Source organism: Megalobrama amblycephala, linkage group LG8, assembly GCF_018812025.1.
Source record: "Megalobrama amblycephala isolate DHTTF-2021 linkage group LG8, ASM1881202v1, whole genome shotgun sequence".
Taxonomy (NCBI): Eukaryota; Metazoa; Chordata; class Actinopteri; order Cypriniformes; family Xenocyprididae; genus Megalobrama; species Megalobrama amblycephala.
This window is the reverse complement of record NC_063051.1, coordinates 448,098-473,532: the sequence shown is the minus strand read 5'-3', so window position 1 is coordinate 473,532 and position 25,435 is coordinate 448,098. Positions and strand designations below refer to the sequence as shown.

The 25,435-nt window shown below is 34.6% G+C and overlaps 1 protein-coding gene across 15 annotated transcripts in view; it reads right to left on the bottom strand.

Annotated features, from left to right (window-relative positions):
- The window catches only part of nav1b (neuron navigator 1b), an 86,606-nt gene that overhangs the window by 18,237 nt on the left and 42,934 nt on the right, over positions 1 to 25,435 (bottom strand). For 10 of the 15 annotated variants that reach the window (XM_048198556.1, XM_048198559.1, XM_048198555.1 and 7 more), the window contains 10 exons: positions 17,774 to 17,912; positions 13,514 to 13,817; positions 7,323 to 8,070; positions 5,595 to 5,999; positions 4,152 to 4,193; positions 3,915 to 4,069; positions 3,653 to 3,829; positions 3,201 to 3,250; positions 1,548 to 1,571; positions 654 to 731 (listed from right to left, as the gene is read on the bottom strand). In XM_048198556.1, coding sequence (XP_048054513.1) covers positions 654 to 731; positions 1,548 to 1,571; positions 3,201 to 3,250; positions 3,653 to 3,829; positions 3,915 to 4,069; positions 4,152 to 4,193; positions 5,595 to 5,999; positions 7,323 to 8,070; positions 13,514 to 13,817; positions 17,774 to 17,912 — 2,122 coding nt within the window. The remainder of the gene's footprint in view (positions 1 to 653; positions 732 to 1,547; positions 1,572 to 3,200; positions 3,251 to 3,652; positions 3,830 to 3,914; positions 4,070 to 4,151; positions 4,194 to 5,594; positions 6,000 to 7,322; positions 8,071 to 13,513; positions 13,818 to 17,773; positions 17,913 to 25,435) is intronic. The other 5 variants (XM_048198558.1, XM_048198563.1, XM_048198560.1 and 2 more) reach the window with 2 other exon arrangements.

The following is a 25,435-nucleotide window of genomic DNA, read 5'->3' as shown; positions in this document are numbered from 1 at the left end:
GTTAAATCATTTAATATATCATTCATTCATATATCAGAAAATATATTTTCTTTGCGTACTTTGTGATTTTAATCCACACTGGGAAAACTAATCCTGTCTGCATATGAACGTCACCACAGTGTGTGACTGTATTGCTGAAGCCAGTTGTACTGAAACAGCAGATCAGTGCGGGGTGAGTCGAAAGCAGGTGGGTTAGTGGGAACTTGCAGTGAGAAGTGATCAATTATTGACCTCAGAGACAGCTGGATTTAAAACACTAGAAATATTGTGATTATAATGACCAGCACTGCATGGCAACACTCATTAATTAACTAACAATCCTGGTTTGACTGGGGAAACAAGCAATGATTATTGAGAAGTTTAGAAAAGTGGTAGAATGTAGAAATGCTGGTGATGTCATTGACATGACAGAGTGTCTGATAAACAAACAGTTATGACAACATATTATGGACATTTAAGTATAAAGACTCAAATTGCTATAGCTATTATGACACCATACATGTGACATGTATGATATAAAATCTAATTATATAAACAAGAAATAAAACAACACATTAAAAATATTAAAAATGTATTGAATAATATAAAAAAAAAAAAGATTTTTAAAATAAAAATCTGAAATTGTGTATATAGTAATGTGTTTTTGCACGTACATTTGCTGAGAGTTGGGTGGTCAGGCTGGCCACTTTATCCTGAGACGACTCGAGCTCACGCCTCAGTATCCGGATTTGCTGAGATGGAAAACGAGTTACAAACATTAAAAATCCATGTACAGCACTATATTCAAAACACAGATATTTATGGGATGGTTTAAGCTTAAAGGATTAGTTCACTTCAGAATTAAAATTTCCTGATAATTTACTCACCCCCATGTCATCCAAGATGTTTATGTCTTTCTTTCTTTAGTCGAAAAGAAATTTAGGTTTGAGGAAAACATTCCAGGATTTTTCTCCATATAGTGGACTTCACTGGGGTTCAACGGGTTGAAGGTCCAAATGTCAGTTTCAGTGCAGCTTCAAAGAGCTCTACATGATCCCAGACGAGGAATAAGAGTCTTTTCTAAAACTTTATAAAAATATACATTTTAATTTTTTTTAATGACCGATTGTTTCGCTAGAAAAGACTCTTATTCCTCGTCTGGGATCATGTAGAGCTCTTTGAAGCTGCACTGAAACTGACATTTGGACCTTCAACCCGTTGAACCCCAGTGAAGTCCACTATATGGAGAAAAATCCTGGAATATTTTCCTCAAAAACCTTCATTTCTTTTTGACTGAAGAAAGAAAGACATGAACATCTTGGATGACATGGGGGTGAGTAAATTATCAGAAAATTTTAATTCTGAAGTGAACTAATCGTTTAAAATGTAATGAAATTAGTATAAGAATGATGTCACATAAAAAGAGAACTATGGTTGGTTGTTTTACATGTCGTTTAGACTGCGGGTCTTGGCCAGAATGAGTTGCAGTGTGGATTAAACGTGAAAACGTGAACGCAGAAAACAAGAGAAAGCAAAGGATAAGGACAAGCTGATAAGAAAAGTCTTACCTCTCCTTGCATTCTCTCTTCAGTCTGAGAGTGCGTGATACACAAACAGGGATAAAGATCAAGAAAAGTGAGCAAGGACAAGAAATAGAGAGAAAAAAGCCTGTGCGTTTATAGGGTGTTCAACCAAAAAATTCTGTCATCATTTATTCAGCCTCATGTCGTGCAATGCAAATGAAATTTTTAATGAAATCTGAGAGCTTTCTGTCACTCCATAGACAGTCGATGCAACTACCACTTTCACCCTTCAAAAAGTTTATAAAGAGATCATAAAACTAATTCATATGAATCGAGGGTTTAGTCTGAAGAGAATAAATCGTTTTATATGATGAACAGATTTAATTTAGCCTTTTACTCATATATAAACATTCATAAGTACGGAGCCCCTAAAGGGACCTTTGCAAAAATAAAAAAAATTACAGAGTTTAGCATGCTCACGAGAAACCTTTGCGTGCACATAAGAAATGTAAATAAGTTTCTTGTGCGCACGCATTACAATTTCCGGTTTGTGTATACTATAACCTATTTCATTTGTGCGTCACTGCCTATGAAGAAAGCCAGAGTATGGATGCACATGAACTAATACAGCTGTATTTCCTCAAAATCTGTCTTTCTTAGACCAGATCGTCTAGGATGAATCCAGTTAATTATTCGTTTTAATATACTTTATATCTAAAGTCCTTTATGTCAATGGCTCTGCTCGCAATAAGCGCTGTTAGAACTGAATGAAGAAAATAAGCATTTCTCTGTCACCTGTAAGGATGCGTTAAATCCGACAAAGTGGTTTAATAAAGGCCCGTTTGATCTTGTGAAATATGAAATTTTAGTACGCCTACATTTTACAGTTCCAGTATTTTTACATGGGAAAATATAAATATAGCCTACTACCCTAACGAAATACAAAGTTTCATCATTTTTACTGTACCAATGTTTTGAACCATTAAACGTGGCATTATGACAATGCACACTGAGGCAATTTCCCAGCGCGATTCTTGGATGCCACAGAGTTAAATACGTTAAAATGGACATAAGTCCTTGAAAAATGACGCACTTCCCTAACGAAAGCCACATTTTGAGGGCTTTTTACTGTATCAGCCTTATTCATTTTTTTAAATTGGCAAAAAGAACAATGCACACAGCTATTCATATCCCGGCCGTCACAGAGAATGCTTTAAAGCAGACATAAGGCCGTGATATAAACTGCCCTACAAAAGCCACATTTCAGCAAATAGATCGTTATTAATTTATGCACATCCATACTCGCATTTTCTGCATAATTTGAGCAAATAGATCTTTAATAATTAATGTGTGTAAACCTAAACCTGTAATTAATTACAGGTTTAGAACAAAGTGAGGGTGAGTAATGACATTTTTGGGTGAACTGTCCCTTTAAGAGAAAATGCAAGAATTAAAGGGCCGATAAGATCAGATTTTGTGTTCCATTCACTTTCATTCATAAGAACATATGAACGTGTAGAATTGTCAGCTTTATCTACATAATAAAGTTCAATATTGATAAACTCTGAGTTGTGAATTTTTTTTTCTATTCTAGCATTAAAAAAAAGAGCTCTGACCAATAAAGGATCATTCAACATCATCATTTGAACAAATACAGAAATCAACCCAACTTTAACATCCTCATCAGCTTCTACTCACCGAATAGTTGGATGAGGCATTTGAGGCCAGAGACAACACAGATCCATGAACTGAGAGAAAGAGATTTTGCTTTATAATTGAACTCAACATGAAATGTTGTTTGCAACCAATTTTACTTGTTATAATATGGTCTATTTTTCAAATGAAACAAGATATTTAATAAGGAAAACAGACTTCACTGATGTTTATAATAACATGCACAGATGAATCAGGACCAGGAACATGTATTAAAGAAAATAGACTCATGCAGTTTTGATTTTATGATGACTGTAAGTGTTCATTAGATATCTTGTTTGAGCATTGAGTAGTGTTGTTATTAACTAAGATGTTTTTGGTTACTGAAAATAAAGCTGAAATAAAATCTAAATATTTTTGTTTATTAGCAACGTTAAGCGTTTATGCATTCCCAATCAAATTGAGGAACAGGTTAGCTGTGTGGTCCTGTGGCTCACCATCTTCACTAGGCTCTCTGAAGGACCCGGATCTCATCATGCTCTTCGGTCGGTCGGCCAGAGAGAGAGAGCTGCCCAGAGGAGAGGTGCCGTACAGCTCGTAGCCCATGTCATTCGCTGGGATGCTGTTGGATCGTGTGATCTGGGAACCAGAGCTTGAACTCGGGATTGGCGCCACTGTGGAGAACATCATTTTATTATTCAAGGTGATTTATCTCAGTCATTCAAGGTGTAAAATGAGAAGGTGTTTCACTTCACTTACCCACGTTGGTTGGCGGTGTTTTTCCTAGGAAGGGTTGTGTCACGTGTGTGGGGGAAGGAAGCTGAGGCGGGCTCTCCGAATCCGTCATGCTAGTGATCGTGTGGGAATGGCGACGTTCCCTCCCTTCGCCATCTGACTGGCCGCTGCCATAGCGACTGCGGAAGACAGTGTAACCTGTGTCAGAATCATCTTACATCGCACTGCTGTACTAGTTCATTTTAAATTAAATAATTGTACCTTAATCCTTTCTTGGGTAAGGTGTTCCTATCAGTTTGTAAACTGGGAGGGGTAGAGAGCAGCACATATAAATACCTCACCCCAAACCAGCACTGTTAGCATTACACTGATATCCAGTCCACAATGTTCATCTGATAGTGTAACTCATCTAGTTTGACTTTCTCAGTTGTTGCTCTTTTGCCAGCAGGGGGCGACAGGCTCACAGCAGATGACATGAGCATCCTTTTAATATTTTACTGTGCAACATTAAGTGCATACAGGAACATGAGTGTATTACATAACACAAAAGATCATATAGATTTTTTTATTATTGTTATATAATATATATTTATTTTATTATTATTTATTATATGATATGGTGTGCGTGTATATATATATATATATACACACATTTTGTAACAACTTTTTTGTAACAACTTTTTAACATTATTATTATTACTATTATGATATTAAGACCACTCTTCTAATATATATATATATATATATATATATATATATATATATATATATATATATATATATATGTGGGAATATATATATAAAATTTATTTTAAGTTTACAAGACTTGTTTACGAAACTTGTTTAACAAGGTTTGACATATATTATATTTAATAAAAATAATATATATATATATATATATATATATATATAAAATTATAAAATGTAAAATATTAATTAACAGTATATTATCTATTACAAAATATGTTAATGTTAAATAATATTAATTTATATATAATATTATATATATATATATATATATATATATATATATATATATTTTTATTAAATATAATATATGTCAAACCTTGTTAAACAAGTTTCGTAAACAAGTCTTGTAAACTTAAAATAAATTTATATATATATTCCCACATATATATATATATATATATATATATATATAAAATTATAAAATGTAAAATTTTAATTAACAGTATATTATCTATTACAAAATATGTTAATGTTAAATAATATTAATTTATATATAATATTAATATATATATATATATATATATATATATATATATATATATATATATATATATGCATACACACATTTTGTAACAAGCTGAAAAAAATAAATAAACTTTTAAATATTATTATTACTATTATTATATTATGACCTCTTCTAATATATATATATATATATATATATATATATATATATATATATATATATATATATTATTTTAAATTAATTTTTTTATTAAATTATAATATTAACTATTACAAAATAGATGTTAAAATAATAATATTAATTTCTATAAATAAATAAATAAATAAATAAAGCATTGAGGCCAGCACACCATCATCTTTAAACAGTGCTGGTGACAGTTATGCTGCTCTTTTTAACACGTTCAATCATTCATTTTTCTATATATCATGGTTTTGCTCTACTTTGCTCAGTTAAAACATATACAGCCAATTATACAAACCCAAACTCACCTGTCGCCTAAAGTGATGGACGTCCGACTGCCTGCGCCCCACGTCCCGGTACTCCTGGCTTCTTCCCGGTGCCCCAGATCAGTTTTGGTGGGCACGCTCATATGAAGAGGCAGCGACTCCATGCTGCGGTGCAGGCCGGACATCTTCGGGTAGAGGATGGGGGAGCTGCTCACAGACAGCGCCTGGCCTGAGAAACAGCTGGGAGAATCGATGTGGAGCACCGGCGCCGGGCTCGGGGTGAGTCGAGGCGGTACGCGTGAGCCGGCCAAGTCCTGGAGCTTGGAGTAGGGAGGGATCTTTGGAGGAAGGTCATGGATGGTGATACAAGAGTCCAGACTGTTGGAGTTGACCTTGTCTAGGTGAGCCAGGCTGGGAGGGTGAACTAAAGACTTGCTGCTCAGCAACCTGTTAAAGTAAAAGACAAAATCAGCATCAGTGACATCATGAACTCAAAGACCTTCTGTAGTCAAGCACTGCATGAAGACAAGGGATTTCAGAGCATCCAGAGGAACTAAATAAAGAACACGCCGCCAACCATAAAATCGACCTCAAAGGCTCTTTATGTCCGGTTCCAGAAAGGGCTTTAAATAATTGAGTAGCAATACTTGCATAATATAAACGCATAGATCGTCTGCAGAGTATTTCCTGCAAAAAAGTTGCATATTAAAGTTGTTTAATTTGTAAAATAAAACACTTATTTTCTATATTTTCCTCCATTTTTGAGCAATTGTGCAATTGCTTGTTATGATTTGATATTTAAATTACAATGACACAGATCAGAATCATCAGCTGTAACAATTTGAATTTATTTAAATATTTAACAAATCATAATAATCAATTCATGATATTTTCAAATGAAATAAATGTATTTCAAACTAATGGGGAAAATTAAGTGACTCAAGTAGCTGTGTAGCACATCAAAAATATATTTTTTTTAATTTTAAAAAATAAATATTTATTTTTTTACCAGCTGATTTATGAATATATATATATATATATATATATATATATATATATATATATATATATATATATATATATATATATATATATAAAAATTCATTTTCAATTTATTAATAATTAAATAATATATATATATATATATATATATATATATATATATATATATATAATAAATATAAATATATTATAATTTATAATAATATATTATATATATATTTAAATATGTGTTTATAATTTTTATTTAATTATTAATTATTATAATTATTACATAATTATACAATATATAATATATTATAATAAATAAATAAATATATTATAATTTATAATAATATATTATATATATTTAAATATGTATAAATTATATATATTTAAATATGTATGTTTATAAGTTTTATTTAATTATTAATTATTATAATTATTACATAATTATACAATATATATTATAATAAATACATAAATATATTATCATTTATAATAATATATAATCTATAATTCAATATAAATTATATATATATATATATATATATATATATATATATATATATGTTTATAATTTTTATTTAATTATTAATTATTATAATTATTATATAATTATTTGATTTAATAATTTTTTTAAATAATCTTTAAATAACAAATAATTCAGTAATTTTTTTCCATTTTATTGTTTTTAAAAAGAATATGTTTTATTTTAATTTTATATACAAATATCATGAAATGATTGCAATGAATTTTACTTGATATAAGGTATTTTTGCAGATATTGTACCTCGGCGTGCTGGTCGGAGAGCTCAGTTCAGGGTATTTACTCGCGCTCGTCCTCCGCACTCGATGGATCTTCTCTACAGTCTCTCCACAGCTCTCGCCTTGGTTCTCGGCCTTCAGACAGCTGATCTCCAGATCCGCTTTGGCCTTGGCCCTTTCCTTCTCCTTCTCCCGATCCGTTTGGTTAACGGGTCCTGTGGTGCTCGAGCGACTAGCTGCTTTCAAACTGCCTCCTTCTTTTCCTCTGGTGGGCATGGTGTTGGGCAAAGCTGGCACGGGTTTAAGAGTGAGGAGACTGGCATCGATGCTGCCACTGACAGGGCGAGAGGAAGGTCGTCCGGTTAAACTCATAGCGCTGGATTTTGCAGGCCGCGGCAGACTACGATATTGAATGCTACCGCGAGCGTTGGGCGCAAGGAAACCCTGTTCGGAGCCACTGGCGTCCAAGCTGTTTTTGCGCCCACCTCCACCTGGGACGGGTTTGATGGGGATGCCCGAGGACTTTGGGGTTTTGCCCACAGTGGCCGAGCCACTCGTGATAGTGGCGCCTCCTGCTGTCAAGACGGTGGCGGTACCGGTGGTTGGCGGTTTCTTGTAACCGAAGGAGCCGCCGGCGGAGGGTTTCACCAGACCTGAGGGAGGCTTACGGTGCTCGGCGTTGTCCCGGCCGGCATCAGAGCGGGAACGCTGGAGACCCGTTGCCTTCACAGACATTTTCACCTTGTCAACTGCCTTTGAGTCTCCTTTGGGGACTTTAAAGAAAGAGAGAAAACAGTCACCAAAACTGACAACACTGCATCATATTTCATTTGTACATGTGCATATTTAAACTCTTGAGCACCAACGTTCGGTGTCACGCATCTGGACGTGTGAAGTTTGAAGATACATGGGAAAATATTATTGGTGAATGGCTAAATTTCATTTTATAGAATATTTTCAGGTGCTTTTATGTGCTTTTTTTGTGTCATTTCAGGGAAAAGTTTTCAATGTATTGTTCAGAGAAATTTCTTTAAAATCATTACATAATTTTCACAATTGTCATTTTGGCTGTGTGAGATTCTCCAGCTTTGTTGTTGTTGAGCAACCGAAGCGTGAGCTGTTAAAGCTCCACCCTCTTCTGGAAAGGGGGCCGGGAGCAGCAGCTCATTTGCATTTAAAGGGACACACACAAAAACGGCATGTTTTTGCTCACACCCAAATAGGAGCAAATTTGACAAGCTCTAATAAATGATCTGTGGGGTATTTTGAACTGAAACTTCACAGACACATTCTGGGGACACCAGAGACTTATATTACATCTTGTGAAAGAGGCATTATAGGTCCCCTTTAACATAAATAGTTAACAATATCTTTAAACACACCATATCACAAGGAAAGCCAAAACCAGAAACCCGAGATGTTCATACTACATTAATGTTCATAAACTATGAAAGAGTGCAGAAGGAAAAATCTTCCTCTAGGATGGAAATAAACCATTGCATTCTTTGAAGTACCCTGAAATGTCATATTAAAACCACATAAATGAATTGATAATCATTTAGCTCCATGGAATACATCAAAATACCATGCTATTACCATCTGATACCATCACTGTACCGTGGTACCACAACAGCACTTTTCTGTGGGAAATTACCACATCAACCTCATCATCAATAAAGTTTAATGTCCTTTCACACACACGAAAGCTGAATCAGTGCTAATGACCAAACCAGGATGACACACGTCCTCCGTGTGGTCAGAGACATATCATTTGAAAGGTGAGTAGGAAAGCCTTGGGGGTATGACATCAGATGAAGTCATGGAGAGAACCCGATTGAAGCCATGATTAAGTTTCTGTGGCTTAAATCTACAGTACGTGAGTCATCGTGGACGGAGACGAGGGCAAGCACCCATCTGCATTTAATTAGAGACACTGCAAAGATAAAGAGCGTCTCAGCCCACACAAGATATAAACTCCACCGCACACGTGATTCGCACTGATGAGACAAACAGGATTCACATCTGAATATTACAATGAAAAATAGTTACCAAGAATATGTGAACTTGCTAATGCGTTTTAAATGACGTTTGGGGGACTAATTATTACTGATAGAGGAAATTCTATGACTGTACGAATACTAATGACAGATGCTCAGAGAGTGCCTACAGCTAAACTATCATCACGATTATGACTTCTTTATGGAGATAATTACAATCTCACACTTGCCATTCCATTCCATTTTTAAGCAAGATCGCTCAAGCACACTTTTTATGCAAAACATTTTTAAAAGCACATTTGTTGGGTTTGAAATGAAAAAAATTAATGAATTTACTTTTCAAAATCAATGCTTTCTGGCTCCCAAACTTTAGTGGAGTAGCTACATGCTAACATACTACTCTTACCACTTCTGCATTATATCGTGTACTCAGTATGCAATCATTTTATACACACTACAGTTCAGTTTTTAATGTTTTTGAGTGACTCTTATGCTCATGAAGGCTGCATTTATTTAAACAAAAATACAGTAATATTAGGGCTGCACGATTTGGGGAAAATGTCATATTGCGATTATTGAGGTCAATATTGCGATTGCGATTTGCGATAGCGATATAATAAACAAATAGTATCATGAGTCATCTTGCTTGGTTCTCAATGAAAATACACACACAGATTACTGATAATGCTGAAATGTGTATTTCTCAACTCAAACTAGCAACAACAGCAAACAAATGCACAACGTTTTCAAATTAAAATATTTTTATGAAATTAAATAACATCTTTGCATTACTGCAAACTTGTTATAATCCCATTTAAGATATTTGTTTCTTTACTAATCTGTAGTGGTTCAACGGATCACAAAACTCAGGGTTCGGATCACATCACGGTTATGACGTCACAGATCGGATCATTTTTCGGATCAGCACAAAAAAAAAAAAAAATTGGATGGGGGTAACTGAACTTTGCATTTATTACTTAGCCCACTTAAACTATTCTGATACCATAGCATAAACTGCTAGCCTAAATAATACATTATTAAAGGCAAGTGAACAGACTGTAAAAAGAACAAATACTGTACACCAATTACAACAAGCATAGATAAATACTACATAAAGTTACAAATAAAGTATAAGGTCTAACTGTAGTATTAATTTTCATGCACAGAAATGTAATAATTAAATGTAAAAATGACACTGTTCATTGTATAAATTCAATATAGATTAATCTTTGTTAAAGCTGTGTTTTGTTGTTTGATTTACATGACAGACAACAGCAGGTATTTATAGGTTGCTGTCACTTTAAGAGTAAGACCCCATGCACGCACACATCGGACAGATATACATCCGAATTCTCACCTCGTTCAATTAAGACATAACTGAATGTGTTTACATGAATACTTGCTGAGAGGGGTATTTTGACTGACATAATGCGTGTATGTGACCATCCAAGTGCACTGAGGACGCGAAAGAGAAATCAATTTGGAGTTCGCGAGCTATAACGCGCCTCTCTCTCTCTCTGTGCGCGCCAGCCTTGTATGTATGTGCGTCATGTGCGCACCGATAACAGCGCTGCGTGCGATACCGAATTAAATCCCCTTTCCTCTTCAACCACTACTAATCTGGGTTTCTAATCTTATAGCCAAAATATCGCCATATAACAGAGGTAGCGTTTTTTCTTGCCACCAGTTCAGTGACCGTTTGCTCCGCATCCATCTTTACCCGTTCTCTGCGCTGCACACCGGAAAAGTCATGACCGTGCGCGCCACACATGGCACTGCCTAAACTGAAACTGACTGGTCTTCTTTTTATTAGCGGTGTATAAAATGGGCAAACAGCTCTCAGATAATGGGTTGTTGTGTCCACACATGTATTTATTTATTTATTTATTAACTTAATATTTTATTTCATAAAATCGCAGCATTTTGCGTCATATAATCGCACAAGCTTGACATCGCGATTGCGATTGCGATATGATTAATCGTGCAGCTCTAAGTAATATTGTGAAATATTATTACAATCTAAAATAACTGTTTTCTATTTGAATATAGTGTAAAATGTAATTTATTTCTGCGATGCAAAGCTGAATTTTCAGCAGCATTACTCGTCTACACATGATCCTTCAGAAATTATTGTAATATGTTTATTTATTTATTATCAATGTTGGAAACAGTTGTGCTGCTTAATATTATTTTATAACCTGTGATACTTATTTAGGATTCTTTGATGAATAAAAAATTAAAAAATATCAGCATTTATTTAAAATAGAAATCTTTTGTAACAATATACACTACCCTTCAAGTTTGGGGTCAGTAATTTTTTTTTTCTTTCATTTTTATGAAAGAAATTAATACTTTTATTCAGCACGGATATGTTAAATTGATCAAAAGTGATGGTAAAGATTTATATTGTTAGAAAATATTTATATTTTAAATAAATGCTGTTCTTTTTAACCTTTTATTCATCAATGAATCCTGAAAAAAGTATCACAGGTTCCAAAAAAATATTAAGCAACACAACTGTTTCCAACATTGATAATAAATTAGCATATTAGAATGATTTCTGAAGGATCATGTGACACTGAGGAGTGGAGTAATGATGCTGAAAATTCAGCTTTGATCACAGAAATAAATTATATTTTAAAGTATATCAAAATAGAAAACCATAATTTTAAAATGTAATAATATTTCACAATATTACAGTTTTTTCTGTATTTATTATGAAATAAATGCAGCCTTAATGAGCATAAGAGACTTTGTTCAAAAACATTAAAAATAGTAATGTTTCCAAACTTTTGACCGGTAGTGTATATATGTGTGTGTGTGTGTGTGTGTAATTTTACTTTGAAGTGGCTACACACACCCAAAAATAACAGAAGTCAGCTGTTTTATTCAGTGCTATAACCTCTATGCTTTTTGTTCCTTAAATGGGTGATTATGTTTTTGCCATTTGTGAGGGTAATTTAATATCAGAACATAAGCATGACAAAGAAAAAATCCATATGGCACCATGGCTGCTGGTTTTCTTCTAAGTGCACTGGATCGCTGACATTTAAATGTCATTCTAAACTATGGATCCAGCATAGAAAGGTTACACTGCCTACAGGAAGACTGCATCAAGAGAAGACGGTTAAAAGATATACCTGACAGGCTTTTCTCTCATGAAATCTACTCTGAAAGCATAATAAAGAAGAGTTCAAGGAATGATTCAGCCAAAATTAAAGTACTGTCATCATTTGCATGTTCATGTTATATCAAACCAGCATGACCTGATGCATGAATGAGGTTTGAGAGTTACAGCAAAAAGGAGGATTTTCAGTGGACGACTACTCAGAATCTCACAGAAAGCATATCATTTGACTTCAAAAGACTAGCGCTACATTTATGATCCATTTATGGTGTTTTATTGTACTTTTTGGAGCCTGACAGCCTCTGGTCTCTGTATGCATTTATTGTATACAAAAGCGTAATGTGGAACGATATGATGGTGAGTAAAAAATGATGACAGAACTTTGAACTATTTGTTTAAGTTAAGACTGAGTTTTGATACTACTCATGTGGTTCCTTTAAAGTTTCCACACAAATGTGTCATCAGCTTGATATCTGCTGAAGAGACACTTCACCAATCTCTGTGTCACACATGGTCTTCATTTACAAGAGATTATGGATGACAGTAGTAGTAACATAAACAACCTAAGTTTGTCCAACTGATTCATTTCCAAATCATGATATAGTGCTGTTAATATATAATCCTTCTGGAGAAACATGCTTGGAGAACAAAAACGTTTTGTTTTGCTGCCCAGAACGGGACCGCTTAATGAATTTATGCCTTGTATATCTAAAGTCTGAAATATATCCAAAATCAGAAAATACAGTCTGTTTATGTCAAAGCTAAATCCTAAATGTTAGCACACAAAATAAAATAAAATAAATTGTTTAAGTAATAATAATAATAATAATAATAATATATATATATATATTATATATATATATACAAATAATTTTATTTTAATATTATTTTTTATTTTTTTATTTTTATAATTTTTTTTATTATATATATATATATATATTTTTTTTTTTTTATATATATATATATATATATATATATATATATATATATATATATAAAATAAAAAATATACAAATAAATAAATAAAATAAAAAACAATATTAAAATAAAATAAAATTAAGATAAATTAAATTAAAAAAAAAACATACATACCTGCGATTTTTAGCACACTTTGTGAATTGTGTGTGATGGGTGAGGTGACGCCCACAGGAGGATTGCGGCCCTTTTTGAAGCTCCCAGATTGTCCGAGACTCTGAGGTTTCTTCAGTTCTCCTTTCCCCATCTTATCCTGTGCCGTTCCATCCGGCAGCCGAGTTTTCCTCCACTTGCTGGACGGCTCCGCTTTAAGGCTGCCAGTGTCATAAACTCCGTCAGCCTTCCTTAAGGACTTGCAGTCCTCGCTGTACCACGCCAGTCCACTTTCCACCAGAGAACGCTTCTCTGCATCCGTTCGCAACTTCACAAACACAAACACACACACAGAAGAGGATATCTGTTAGAAGAGTAGGTAACACTTTACTTGAAGGGGTGTGCATAAGACTGACATGACACCTTCATAATCATGACATGACATGTGTCATGAATATGAAGGAGGTTTTATGCATGTTTATGACAACTGTCATTAAGTGTCATTCACTCAATTATGTCATTTTTAATGCAAAGATGACATTGTTTGAGATGTCCGAGTTATGACAACTTGACATAAACCAACACATCATAACCTGTCAGTGTTTTTGTCATGACAACTTGACATCATTTAGCTTTATGGGTTAACATTACATTAAACTGTCATGTCGTTGGTTTTGACATTGGCTGTCATGAGGCCATTATAATAGTGTCATGAATATGTATCTTGAGCTCAAGTACAGTGGCAAAAATTGAACTTGTCATTAAAATGTCATTAAGTGACAATACTCTGACAAATAATTTTATAACAGCGTCATGACTATTTTCATTTCATGTTTTTTTTTTTTTTTTTTTTTTTTTTTAAGTTTCCTCCAACAGAAGGTCAGATAATAGACAATTTCAAATTTCGTAAAAAAGATGACACTGTTATAAAATAATGGTAACACTTTATTTTAGGGTCTTTTAACTAGTTGCTTATTACTATTAGCATTCATATGGCTAAAATATTGACTATTTATTAATAATTATTAAGCACATATTAATGCCTTATTCTGCATGATCTTATTCAACATTCTTAATCCTACCCAATACCTAAACCTAACAATTAACTATAATAAGCAGAAAATTAAGAGTTTATTGAGGGAAAAGTCATAGTTAATCGTTTATATATGTGTTCCCTATACTGAAGTGTTACCAAAATAATGTAATGTAATGTTAACCCATAAAGCTAATTAGTTTTTTTTTTTAAGTTTGATAATTAACCTGCTATGTCATGTTTATGACAGGTTATGATGTTTTGCTAATGTCAAGTTGTCATGACAAAGACACTGACAGGTTATGATGTGTTGGTTTATGTCAAGTTGTCGTAACAAAGAAATCTCAAACAATGTCATCTTTGCATTAAAAATGACATAATTGAGCGAATGACATTTAATGACAGTTGTCATAAACATGCATAAAACCTCCTTCATATTCATGACACGTGTCATGTCAAGATTATGAAGGTGTCATGTCAGTCTTATGCACACCCCTTCAAGTAAAGTGTTACCGAAGAGTATATTCAGTATGAAAAAAACATACCATACAGTACTACATGTTTTTTTTCTTTTACTTAAAGATATGCATACTTTTATTCAGTAAGGATGCATTAAATTGATTAAAAGTGACAGTAAAGACATTTATAATGTTACAAAAGATTTCTATTTACAATAAATGCAGTTCTTTTGAACTTTATATATTTATTATGAATTGCAAAAAAAGTAATAAATCCCAAAAATATGAAAAATATGAATTTTCAACATTGATAATCAGCATATTAGAATGATTAGAATGATAGAATGACACTGAAGACTGAAGTAATGATGCTGAAAATTCAGCTTTGATCACAGGAATAAATTACAGTTGACAATATATTCACATAGAAAACAGTTATTTTAGCTTGTAATAATTTTTCACAATATTACTGTTTTTACTGTATATTTGATCAAATAAATAAAGCCATTGTGAGAATAAGAGACTTTCAAAAATGTCTTTAAAATCTTACTGACCCTAAATGGTAGTATACTTGCACTACATTTTATCAAATAAAATGTATTTATTCATTTTATACCATAAAATATATAATTAATGTTTATTATATTATTATTTATTAATGTTGCTTACTATACTTATTGTATTCTATAATTTATGACTTGGCCCACATGGAATCTTCATACTTCAAATGCAAGGTTTTATGAAGAATTATGCAAGCTCATATTCCATTCCATTCCATATTCATGACTTCATGAACATTTTTCCAAGTTAAATTAAATGCATAAAGGCCTCATACAACACTCCCATTCAAAAACACATGTGTTTCTGTTATCTGGGAGGTAGTAGTCGCAATCAATGGCTTAAAGATTAAACTGAGCTCATCTATAAGCCTAAAAGACGTTCCCACATTCTTCCACGGGCACAGTTTCACCGCAACAATAAACAAATCAACCACATTTCTCTAATGGAAATAACTTTGCATTATATATAACATGCCATCTTTGACTTGTGGATAAAAATGTCAAGAACAAGACATTTCTATTTTCACACCATTTTAGAGTAAAGACCAGATGGCACATTGAAAACATCTTCAAAATTTCATGTAATCATGATTACTAAAGCGCTTTTTTTTCTCTTTGGGCTTGATTTTTGACATTTGCAGCTTTAATGAGGAGGAAAACAAAGGTGCGATTTCATCGAGAACTGATAGCAAGTGCTTCAAACAAGCAAATGACGTGCCCAATAGGAAACAGCTGCTCTTAATTCATCCAAGAAAATCAAAGCCAGGCTGGTTTAAAGTAAGTACAAGCTCTCCCAGCCTGACTTTGACTGTAGGGGGTGAATGTGATACATGCGTGTCTCATACTTTGGTTATGTTGCATTATTTGTAATCATTATTTGTGACTTCTATAACATTACTCAACTTAGTGAGACAAAAACAAACTCACAAAGTGAGAATTGTTTAATTTAGGTCGCTGCAATACAGCTTCCAAACACCAGACTACCAAACAAGAGACACGTTAAATTGAAGATGGCAGCAAACACCAAACCACAGCCTGAAACAAGAGCCTGAAACTGTCAAGACGTCTTGAGTTCTCTTGTCTTGACACAAAACAAATCCTCAGAGGTTATTTTATGTCAGTGTTTACCACAGCAGGAACTGAAAAACAAATGTCAAAAACAGATACGGAAGTCATTTTAATATGTGCCTTGGTGTCTTCGTCCGTTTTTGGTTTTTAAGCAGTGGTTGCGTGATCATATTTCAGTTTAGAACAAATTCGGGGCGGTGAAACGTTAAATGTTTCTGAAAGAAGTCTCTTCTGCTCACCAAGGCTGCATTATTTGATCAAAAATACAGTAAAAGTTGTGAAATCTTATCAGAGTTTAAAAGATCTGTTTTCTATGTGAACTATGATCAAAGCTGAATTTTCAGCATCATTACTCCAGTCTTCAGTGTCACATGATCCTTCAGAAATCACTCTAATATGATGATTTGCTGCTCAAGAAACATTTCTGATTATTATCAATGTTGAAAACATTCATATTTTCTAGGAATCTCCGAAGAATTGAACATTCAAAAAACAGCCGTTATTTGAAATAGAATTTTTTTATAATATCATAAATGTCTTTAATGTCACTTTTGATCAATTTAATGCATCCTTGCTGAAGAACGTATTCATTTCTTTTCTGTCTTTCTTTCTTTTCTTTTTTTAAATCTTACTAACCCCAACATTTTCAATTGTAGGTTAAGTTTCTAACTCATAGACCGAATATGGCCAACCTCATATTGAAATTGTTGCGTTATTTACAGTTGTAGATTGATCTAGATCTGATTTGGATCCCTGTATTCTTACCTAAACCACAGACAAGAGTCTGACTTGGCTAGTTGGATGAGTTTCTGGATATTTTCTTACCACAGAAAATAATTTCTTATACCTCGCTTTCCAAAAGCAAACAGAAAAAGCGTGTTGACAGAAATCCACTCATGTTTAATGGATGCAGTGATGTGTGTTTCTCCATAGACTTCCAGTGTCAGCATGTTTTACAAACCGTGAGACAAGCTGAAATCTGTATCATGTTGTCATCTGTATCATGTGCTTCATCTGAATCTAACCCCATTCAGAACATTTACTTTTTAGTGCAACATATATGATGTCTGAAACCTGCTTGTTGACATGCTAACTACTATATTTCAGTAGATATTACAAGTTTATGCCAAGTTAAACAAGCAACCGTCTCTACGGAAGTGCTTACCATGACGGAAGAGTTGCGTCGGGAGCCAACAGGTGTGGTGGGGAGAGAGTTGAGAGATGAGCTGGCGTTGAGTTCCTCTGAGCTCAGGTTATCAGAACCATCACTCAAACCACTGCTGATGGAGCTGCTCTCGTCCCAACTGCCCAAACACACAGACAGACAGAGAGAGGGATAAAGATGTTTAGAAGAAACTAAGAAAGGATGAATGATGCAAGAAAGAAGTAAATTCCACAGTACCACACCCTGGGCATATGTTATTGCTCTGAGTTTGCTCTTTCAGGCCTCAGAAGACGTAATGGAGTTCTTAGTCATGATTCACTTTTAGCATAAAGTTTGTCAGGTGTTTTTCCTACAGTTCTTTTGGAAATTAGACACAACTGATTACAGATTACAGAGCTTTTTTTTCTCAGGAGGAAGATCTGAGTAGCATTCATTTGATCTCAGTTTCATCTCAGTATTGCCTAGAGAGAGTAACTCTTAAAAATAAAGGTTCTTTATTGGTTTTGATGGTTCAATGAAGAACCTTTAAGATCTAACGAACCTTTAAATTTGCACAAAAAGTACTTTAGAGTGGAAAACAGTTCTTTAGATTATTAAAATGTTCTTCACACTAAGAAAAAAACGGTTTATTTTAATTGGACCTATAATGCCCCTTTCACAAGATGTAATATAAGTGTCTGGTGTCCCCAGAATGTGTCTGTGAACTTTCAGCTCAAAATACCCCACAGATCATTTATTATAGCTTGTCAAATTTGCTCCTATTTGGGTGTGAGCAAAAACACTGTGTTTTTGTGTGTGTCCCTTTAAATGCAAATGAGCTGCCTGCTTTCCAGAAGAGGGCGGAGCTTTAACAGCTCACGCTTCGGTTGCTCAACAACAACAAAGCTGGAGAATCTCACGCAGCCAAAATGAGGATTGTCAGTAACGGTGTTCAGCCTTACATTGTTCAAACCGGAGTCGACACTGATGGAGAGACTCAGGAAGAAGTTACAACTTTTAGAATGAAACTGGATGTTTCTGAATGGTTAGTGGATAAATGTATGTAGTTGCTGTGCCGTCATGTTAAAAGTGCCCTAGATTCAAAATTTGAATTTACCTCGGCATAGTTGAATAACAAGAGTTCAGTACATGGAAAAGACATACACTGAGTTTCAAACTTTCATTGCTTGTTACGTAACAGTCAGGGTGTACGCCCCAATATTTGCATATGCCAGCCCATGTTCCCAACGTTATGAAAGGCATTAGACAAGGGCAGCCAGTAACGTCTGGATCTGCACAGGTGAATCAACAGACTAGGTAAGCAAGAACAACAGCGAAAATGGCAGATGGAGCAATAATAACTGACATGATTCATGAAAGCATGATATTTTTAGTGATATTTGTAAATTGTCTTTCTAAATGTTTCGTTAGCATGTTGCTAATGTACTGTTAAATGAGGTTAAAGTTACCATCGTTTCTTACTGAATTCACAGAGACAAGAGCCGTCGCTATTTTCATTTTTAATCACTTGCAGTCTGTATAATTCATAAACACAACTTCATTCTTTATAAATCTCTCCAACAGTGTAGCATTAGCCGTTAGCCACGGAGCACAGCCTCAAACTCATAGAGAATCAAATATAAACATCAAAATAAATACAATACTCACATAATTCGAAGCATGCATACAGCATGCATGACGAACATCTTGTAAAGATCCATTTGAGGGTTATATTAGCTGTGTGAACTTTGTAAATGTGCTGTAATATAATCGAGAGCTCGTGTGGCAGGGAGCACGCGAATTAAAGGGCCGGCGCTCTGAAAAAATCAGTGCATAGTTAATGATGCCCCAAAATAGGCAGTTAAAAAAATGAATAAAAAAAAATCTATGGGGTATTTTGAGTTGAAACTTCACAGACACATATAGGGGACACCTTCGACTTATATTACATCTTGTGAAAAAGCATTCTTGGGCACCTTTAATCTTTTGTGCAAATCCAGCGTTGAATTGACCCTCGTTCGTGAAGCAGTCCAGTGTAAAATGATGGCATGACAACAACACTCTACTACAACAACTCTTCCTCTTCTCTAAAGCAGCCCAACATGGCCCCGCCCCCTTTGTTGCGTGTTCTTGGGGCGGGGTTTATGTCAATTTTTGGGTTAATGATGTCACTAACACGGGAAGAAGGTCATTGCACTCCCTACCAGCTGTTAGTTGTAGTCCTTAAAAAGTGATTTCTGTAAAAGAAAATATCTCCCTTTGCTGCGAACCCCCTTTAAAACCTTTATCTTTGAAGTCCCCCTGCAAAAAAAATAATTTTATCCCTTAATACTCATCTTTGATAATCAAAAGTATATATTTAGATGTTTTTTACTGTGAAAATAATTTCTTTGTGCCTTAAAACAGCTTGAATGTAACTCTACACCCTTGCTTAATTTAGTATACACAGATTCATGAATATGCTAATTAGTCTCCACCTCCACTCATTCACAGCAGCTCGGATTCACTCGCTCAACTGTAGTAAATGCTACACAATGGCAAGTGGAAATACTGGTTTAATTCAGCCATACAGTATACGTTTGAACCAGAAACTGATTCAGGAAAAGAGGAAGAGCTTGTCTACAAGTCGACGTATCAGAATGGTAATGCGTTTTATGTATCGCTCTCTACAACATCTGACACATAACAGTAATTGATATGATTAGCCTTTGGCTTGACTACATTATCAAACAGCTAATAATGTGTTGCTAATGTTACACAAACCATGTTCCGTTCGCCATCTCAGTCTGCCTTCTAAAAATCAGCATCCTTAGTAACGCTTTAAAAATCATAGAAAGTCAGTGGAGAAAGACATATAGTTCATCATAACATTGTAATATCCATCATAGGAAACTTTTCTGCTCCATTACCTGACCCGGGAACAGACAGCAGGATCTCAATGGGAGTATCATAATGGCACAGATGTCTTCACCATATGACCAGAGACTCAATGTACCACACAAGCTCAATTCTGGCTTTGCAACAGACTTGAATTTACTTCCCTAAAAACATTGTGGAGGAAGTAGATGCAAAACAGAATGATGGGTAGCAACTGGAACGCTAAAGATTAAGGTCAGCGAGTTTATGATTGGCAAAACCTCAGTCCCGTAACTACGGACGGGCTGTTCTGGCAAACACTACAGCTTGGGGTTTTGTCCATCTGTTCTGAAAGAGGGAAAGCCACACTAGGATCATAATGATTCATCTTCAGTCTTGCATGATTTAAGCCCGAAACATACATATGTATGCGACACAAACGCTGTGCACGCTCTGCACGTTTTAAAACTCAGCAGATTTTATTAGCTCTCTGCTTAACTCTACTTTTTATGTCATTATGTTTTCTATTCTTGAGAACATAAATTCAACAAGTTATGATGCATTAAGCAGCTCCACAATATCTGTACTCTCTGTTATTGTAGCAAAGAGAGATGTAAAAATAAATATTTATATTATTAACTACATTTTGTTTTTTTATTATTTAGTAATTCAATAATTCATACATCAAAGGGTTAAGGATAGTGTTGTGATGTTTTTAAAGAAATAGTCTTAATATCAAGAAAAATGGTTTTGGACCAGAAGAGGTTCTTTTTTGAAACAAAAGTTCTTCAAAGAGCCATTGAAGAATCAAATGACACAAGTGGTAGTCGAGAGGTAGTCGAAAACACATTCTCACACTGTGTACTGACCTAATGCCTAAACATTATGGAAAGCACGCCAACCAGACGGGATTTAAACTTTGTCGGCTGAAGAACCAAGTTTGGTTTGAGGATGAAAAACGTACCAATCACAAGAGCAGAAACGAAAGATAGACCGTCATCTCCGGTCTATTTCATATGTTAATTGCGCAAGCTTATTTAGTCCAGTAGATTGAAAGATCTGAAAAAGCCCATATATTTACCCGCCCATAGAACCTTTCCTCAAAGAAATCAAGGCAGAAGTGGTTGAAAGTGGACAAAAGAGACGGATTAAAACACCAGGTGTAAATGGGAATGTGTCCTTGTCCACATCTGATCGACCAAAACGCATCTTAACACCAGGTGGAAAAAGGGCCTGAGTCACAATCACTGTAGATGTCTGTCTGTCTGTCTCTATCTGCTATCGTGTCGGGTCTAAAGTACTTTGTGGTTTCAGACTCAGCAGAGTCTAACAGAGATGGAAAAGGGAATTATGGGTGCCAAAGAATCAGAGGACAAAAATGGCTTGTTGATGTTCGGAAGAACAACTTAAGGAGCCAGCAATTTGTGCTAATTACTGGTTGTGCGGGCACCGAGGGGAGAGAATGGACTTGCCTACATGTCTCAATGGTTAGAGACGACTCCCGCAAGGACATTTCTTAATGCTTTTCTTTTCCACTTCAGTTTCCATTTCCACCCGTTTGAAATGTAATGGTGGCACACTGGAGCCAAAAGTTGGCCAAAGCCTGTGTCAGCTAGTTTTAGTCTCGTTTGAATGATTACCATACTGAGATATTACATCATGAAAAGACTAAAAAAAATATTCTAGGACTACATTTTGTGTGGCTGTCATGTGCAAAACTCACTGCCATAAAGCATTCTGGGTGGTTTCTAGGTTGTTACAAACTGGTCTAAGTCATAAAACTATTAAATATGTTTTTCATTAATTGAAAAAAGCTGAGATTAATTATATTAGGTAAGTTTAAGAAAAGCTTAAACTTGAACAAAAACAAAGCAAAAGTGTGAATTTTAGAAATATATATATATACATAGAGAGAGAGAGAGAGAGAGAGAGAGAGAGACAAAAATCACTTGATAAAACTCTATTAAAATATAAAATCAATCAAATTAAAATGAAAACCAAAAAGATAAAAATAAAATCTAATTCCATGGAGTCAAATTAATGCCTTAAAGTTTTGCACAAAAATAAAGTTTTGCAAAACAAAAAAAATAATTGAGCAATAAAAAAAGTTTTGCAAACAAAAACAAAGAATTGCAAAGGAAAAATAAAGTATTGAGCAGAAAAAAAAGTTTTGCAAACAAAAATAATAAATTGCAAAATAAAATAACGTAGTACAAAAATAAAAATATAATCAATTACAAAAATCAGTGACAGCTGTAATCCTATTTTATCTTTGCCACATATTTTTCATGCTCAAACCTACTAAATCATTTGCAACACTCATTTTATTCTGCGTTTCAGTCAAGCGTGCGCTCACGATACCGGTTTTCCTTAGCGCTGCACTTTTCTTTATGGCACTGGTTTGACGTGGGGGTGGAGTCAAGAAACGGGGGCACGCCCCCGCGAAACACGTCATCGGCAGGAGACGCAGATCACAACAGAACAGATCAAGCATAGAGACAGAGCGCATTTATTAACCATGTCAAAGAATTATTTCACCTGTCGCCGATTACGTTCCCCTTCAGTGCATTTCTTATAGTAATATGACCCGTTGCTCTCTGTCTCACTGCCTGTATCCACTTTTGTGTCCTTAAACATTCGTTTTTTGGGGTCGACAGCTTATAAAAGCTTTTTTTTAGCTTGTTAGTTGTGCATTGTCACACAGCAGCTTTGTTCTGTTTTTTGTAATGAGTCAGAAAAGACGAGAAGGCAGCCTCACGCAATACAAAGTCAATGGAGACGGTTGGATTGTTTTCCCCCCGGTGGGCGTGGTTTTCAGATTATAACAAATGCGCTCCGTCTCTATGCTTGATCTGTTCTGTTGTGATCTGCGTCTCCTGCCGATGACGTGTGCCCCCGTTTCTTGACTCCACCCCTACGTCAAACCAGTGCCATAAAGAGAACCGCGCAGAAAAGTGCAGCGCTAAGGAAAACCGGTATCGTGAGCGCACGCTTGACTGAAACGCAGAATAAAATGAGCGTTGCAAATGATTTAGTAGGTTTGAGCATGAAAAATATGTGACAAAGATAAAATAGGATTACAGCTGTCATTGATTTTTGTAATTGATCATATTTTTATTTTTGCACTACTTTATTTTATTTTGCAATTTATTATTTTTGTTTGCAATACTTATTTTTTTCCGCTCAATACTTTATTTTTCCTTTGCAATTCTTTATTTTTGTTTGCAAAACATTTTTTTATTGCTCAATTCTTTTTTTTTTTGTTTTGCAAAACTTTATTTTTGTGCAAAACTTTAAGGCATTAATTTGACTCCATATAATTCAAAATTTTAATAAATACTACAATAGTATACAAATAAAACTAAAATAACACGGCAGATCAACCTCAAACATGCAGACACAAGCAGACTTTGTTCACATAAACGCTCTGATTGACGTCTCTGAACAGAGAAGCGGCCGAGGCAAGCTTTGGTTCATCAGAGTTTCACCCTCGATAATAAAAGTCCTGTTCTGTTCAGTCTCTCAGGAAATGCTTGTTGTCTCTATACTGGGCTGAGGGACGATTCATGAAGAACCACTGTGGTCTCCGGAATGGGCAACCGTACCATCAATCTCATTTGAACATTCAGTGGAAACCGCCAAATAGCTCAGGAAATCATTCATCACAGCGGCCGTGAAAACGCAGCCCAAAAGGTACAAGTTTAAAATGGAAAAAGACGACAGTGTAAGAAATACAGCTTGTTACTTTAGTAGTTTTAAAGTGCACACTGTAAAAAAAATATCCTGTTAGATTTACGGTAAATAAACGGCTGCTGTGGTTTCCAGAAATTCAGCGTGACTGTGACAATGTTTTAGGTATTACAACATGGCATATGCTGGCATATGGCGCTTTTATATTTTATAGCTAATATAACCATATTTTTCATTAAGTGATCTACTTAAAATATCAAAGTCTGCTTTTTACCTTCAAATGTACTGACAACCGTCATGATATATATATAAAAAATCTTTAAATGTTACTTAAAATTAGTTGGATAAACAATCAACTCAAAATTTAAGGCAACCAGGTTGCTTACTTCATGTTAAACCAACAAATCATTTTTTACAGTGACGATGAATCAGAAATCATCTGAGTAGACACTACATTTGAATTTGAACGTGACCGTTAAAAAAGTACATTCTATACAGTATGAATATGGGTAGTATGAATGAAATCTGTACAAACTACATCCGCCATGTTGTTAATGTCACATGACCTACCAGCATCAGTTGCTATCATTATCATTCATAAATCATTCATAAATCATTCACTATCATTCATAAATCCCCTCTCACGGCCTCATGGGATAGTAAAGTGTCCATCACATGCACACTTCAGAATCTTGGTAGAAGTAGTAGGTCGTCCGGGGACTTTGCGCCTACTGTTTTTCGAAATACTATAAATACTCTTTTGGCATACTGTTTTTTGCATACTATATAGTAGAGAAGTATTAGTAATTCTAGACCAATACTCGTATATAGACGGTGCACACTCAGAAATACAAAACACCATCAGGTTAATACACATGACACTAAAATAATTCAATAAGATAAAGTTTTTCTCTGAACTGTGACTATTGAACAAAGGGAGTTTGAGTGGAATTAAAGGATTAGTTCAATTCAGAATTAAAATTTTCTGATAATTTACTCACCCCCATGTCATTCATGATGTTTATGTCTTTCTTTCTTCAGTTGAAAAGAAATGAAGGTTTTTGAGGAAAACATTCCAGGATTTTTCTCCATATAGTGGACTTCACTGGGGTTCAACAGGTTGAAGGTCCAAATGTC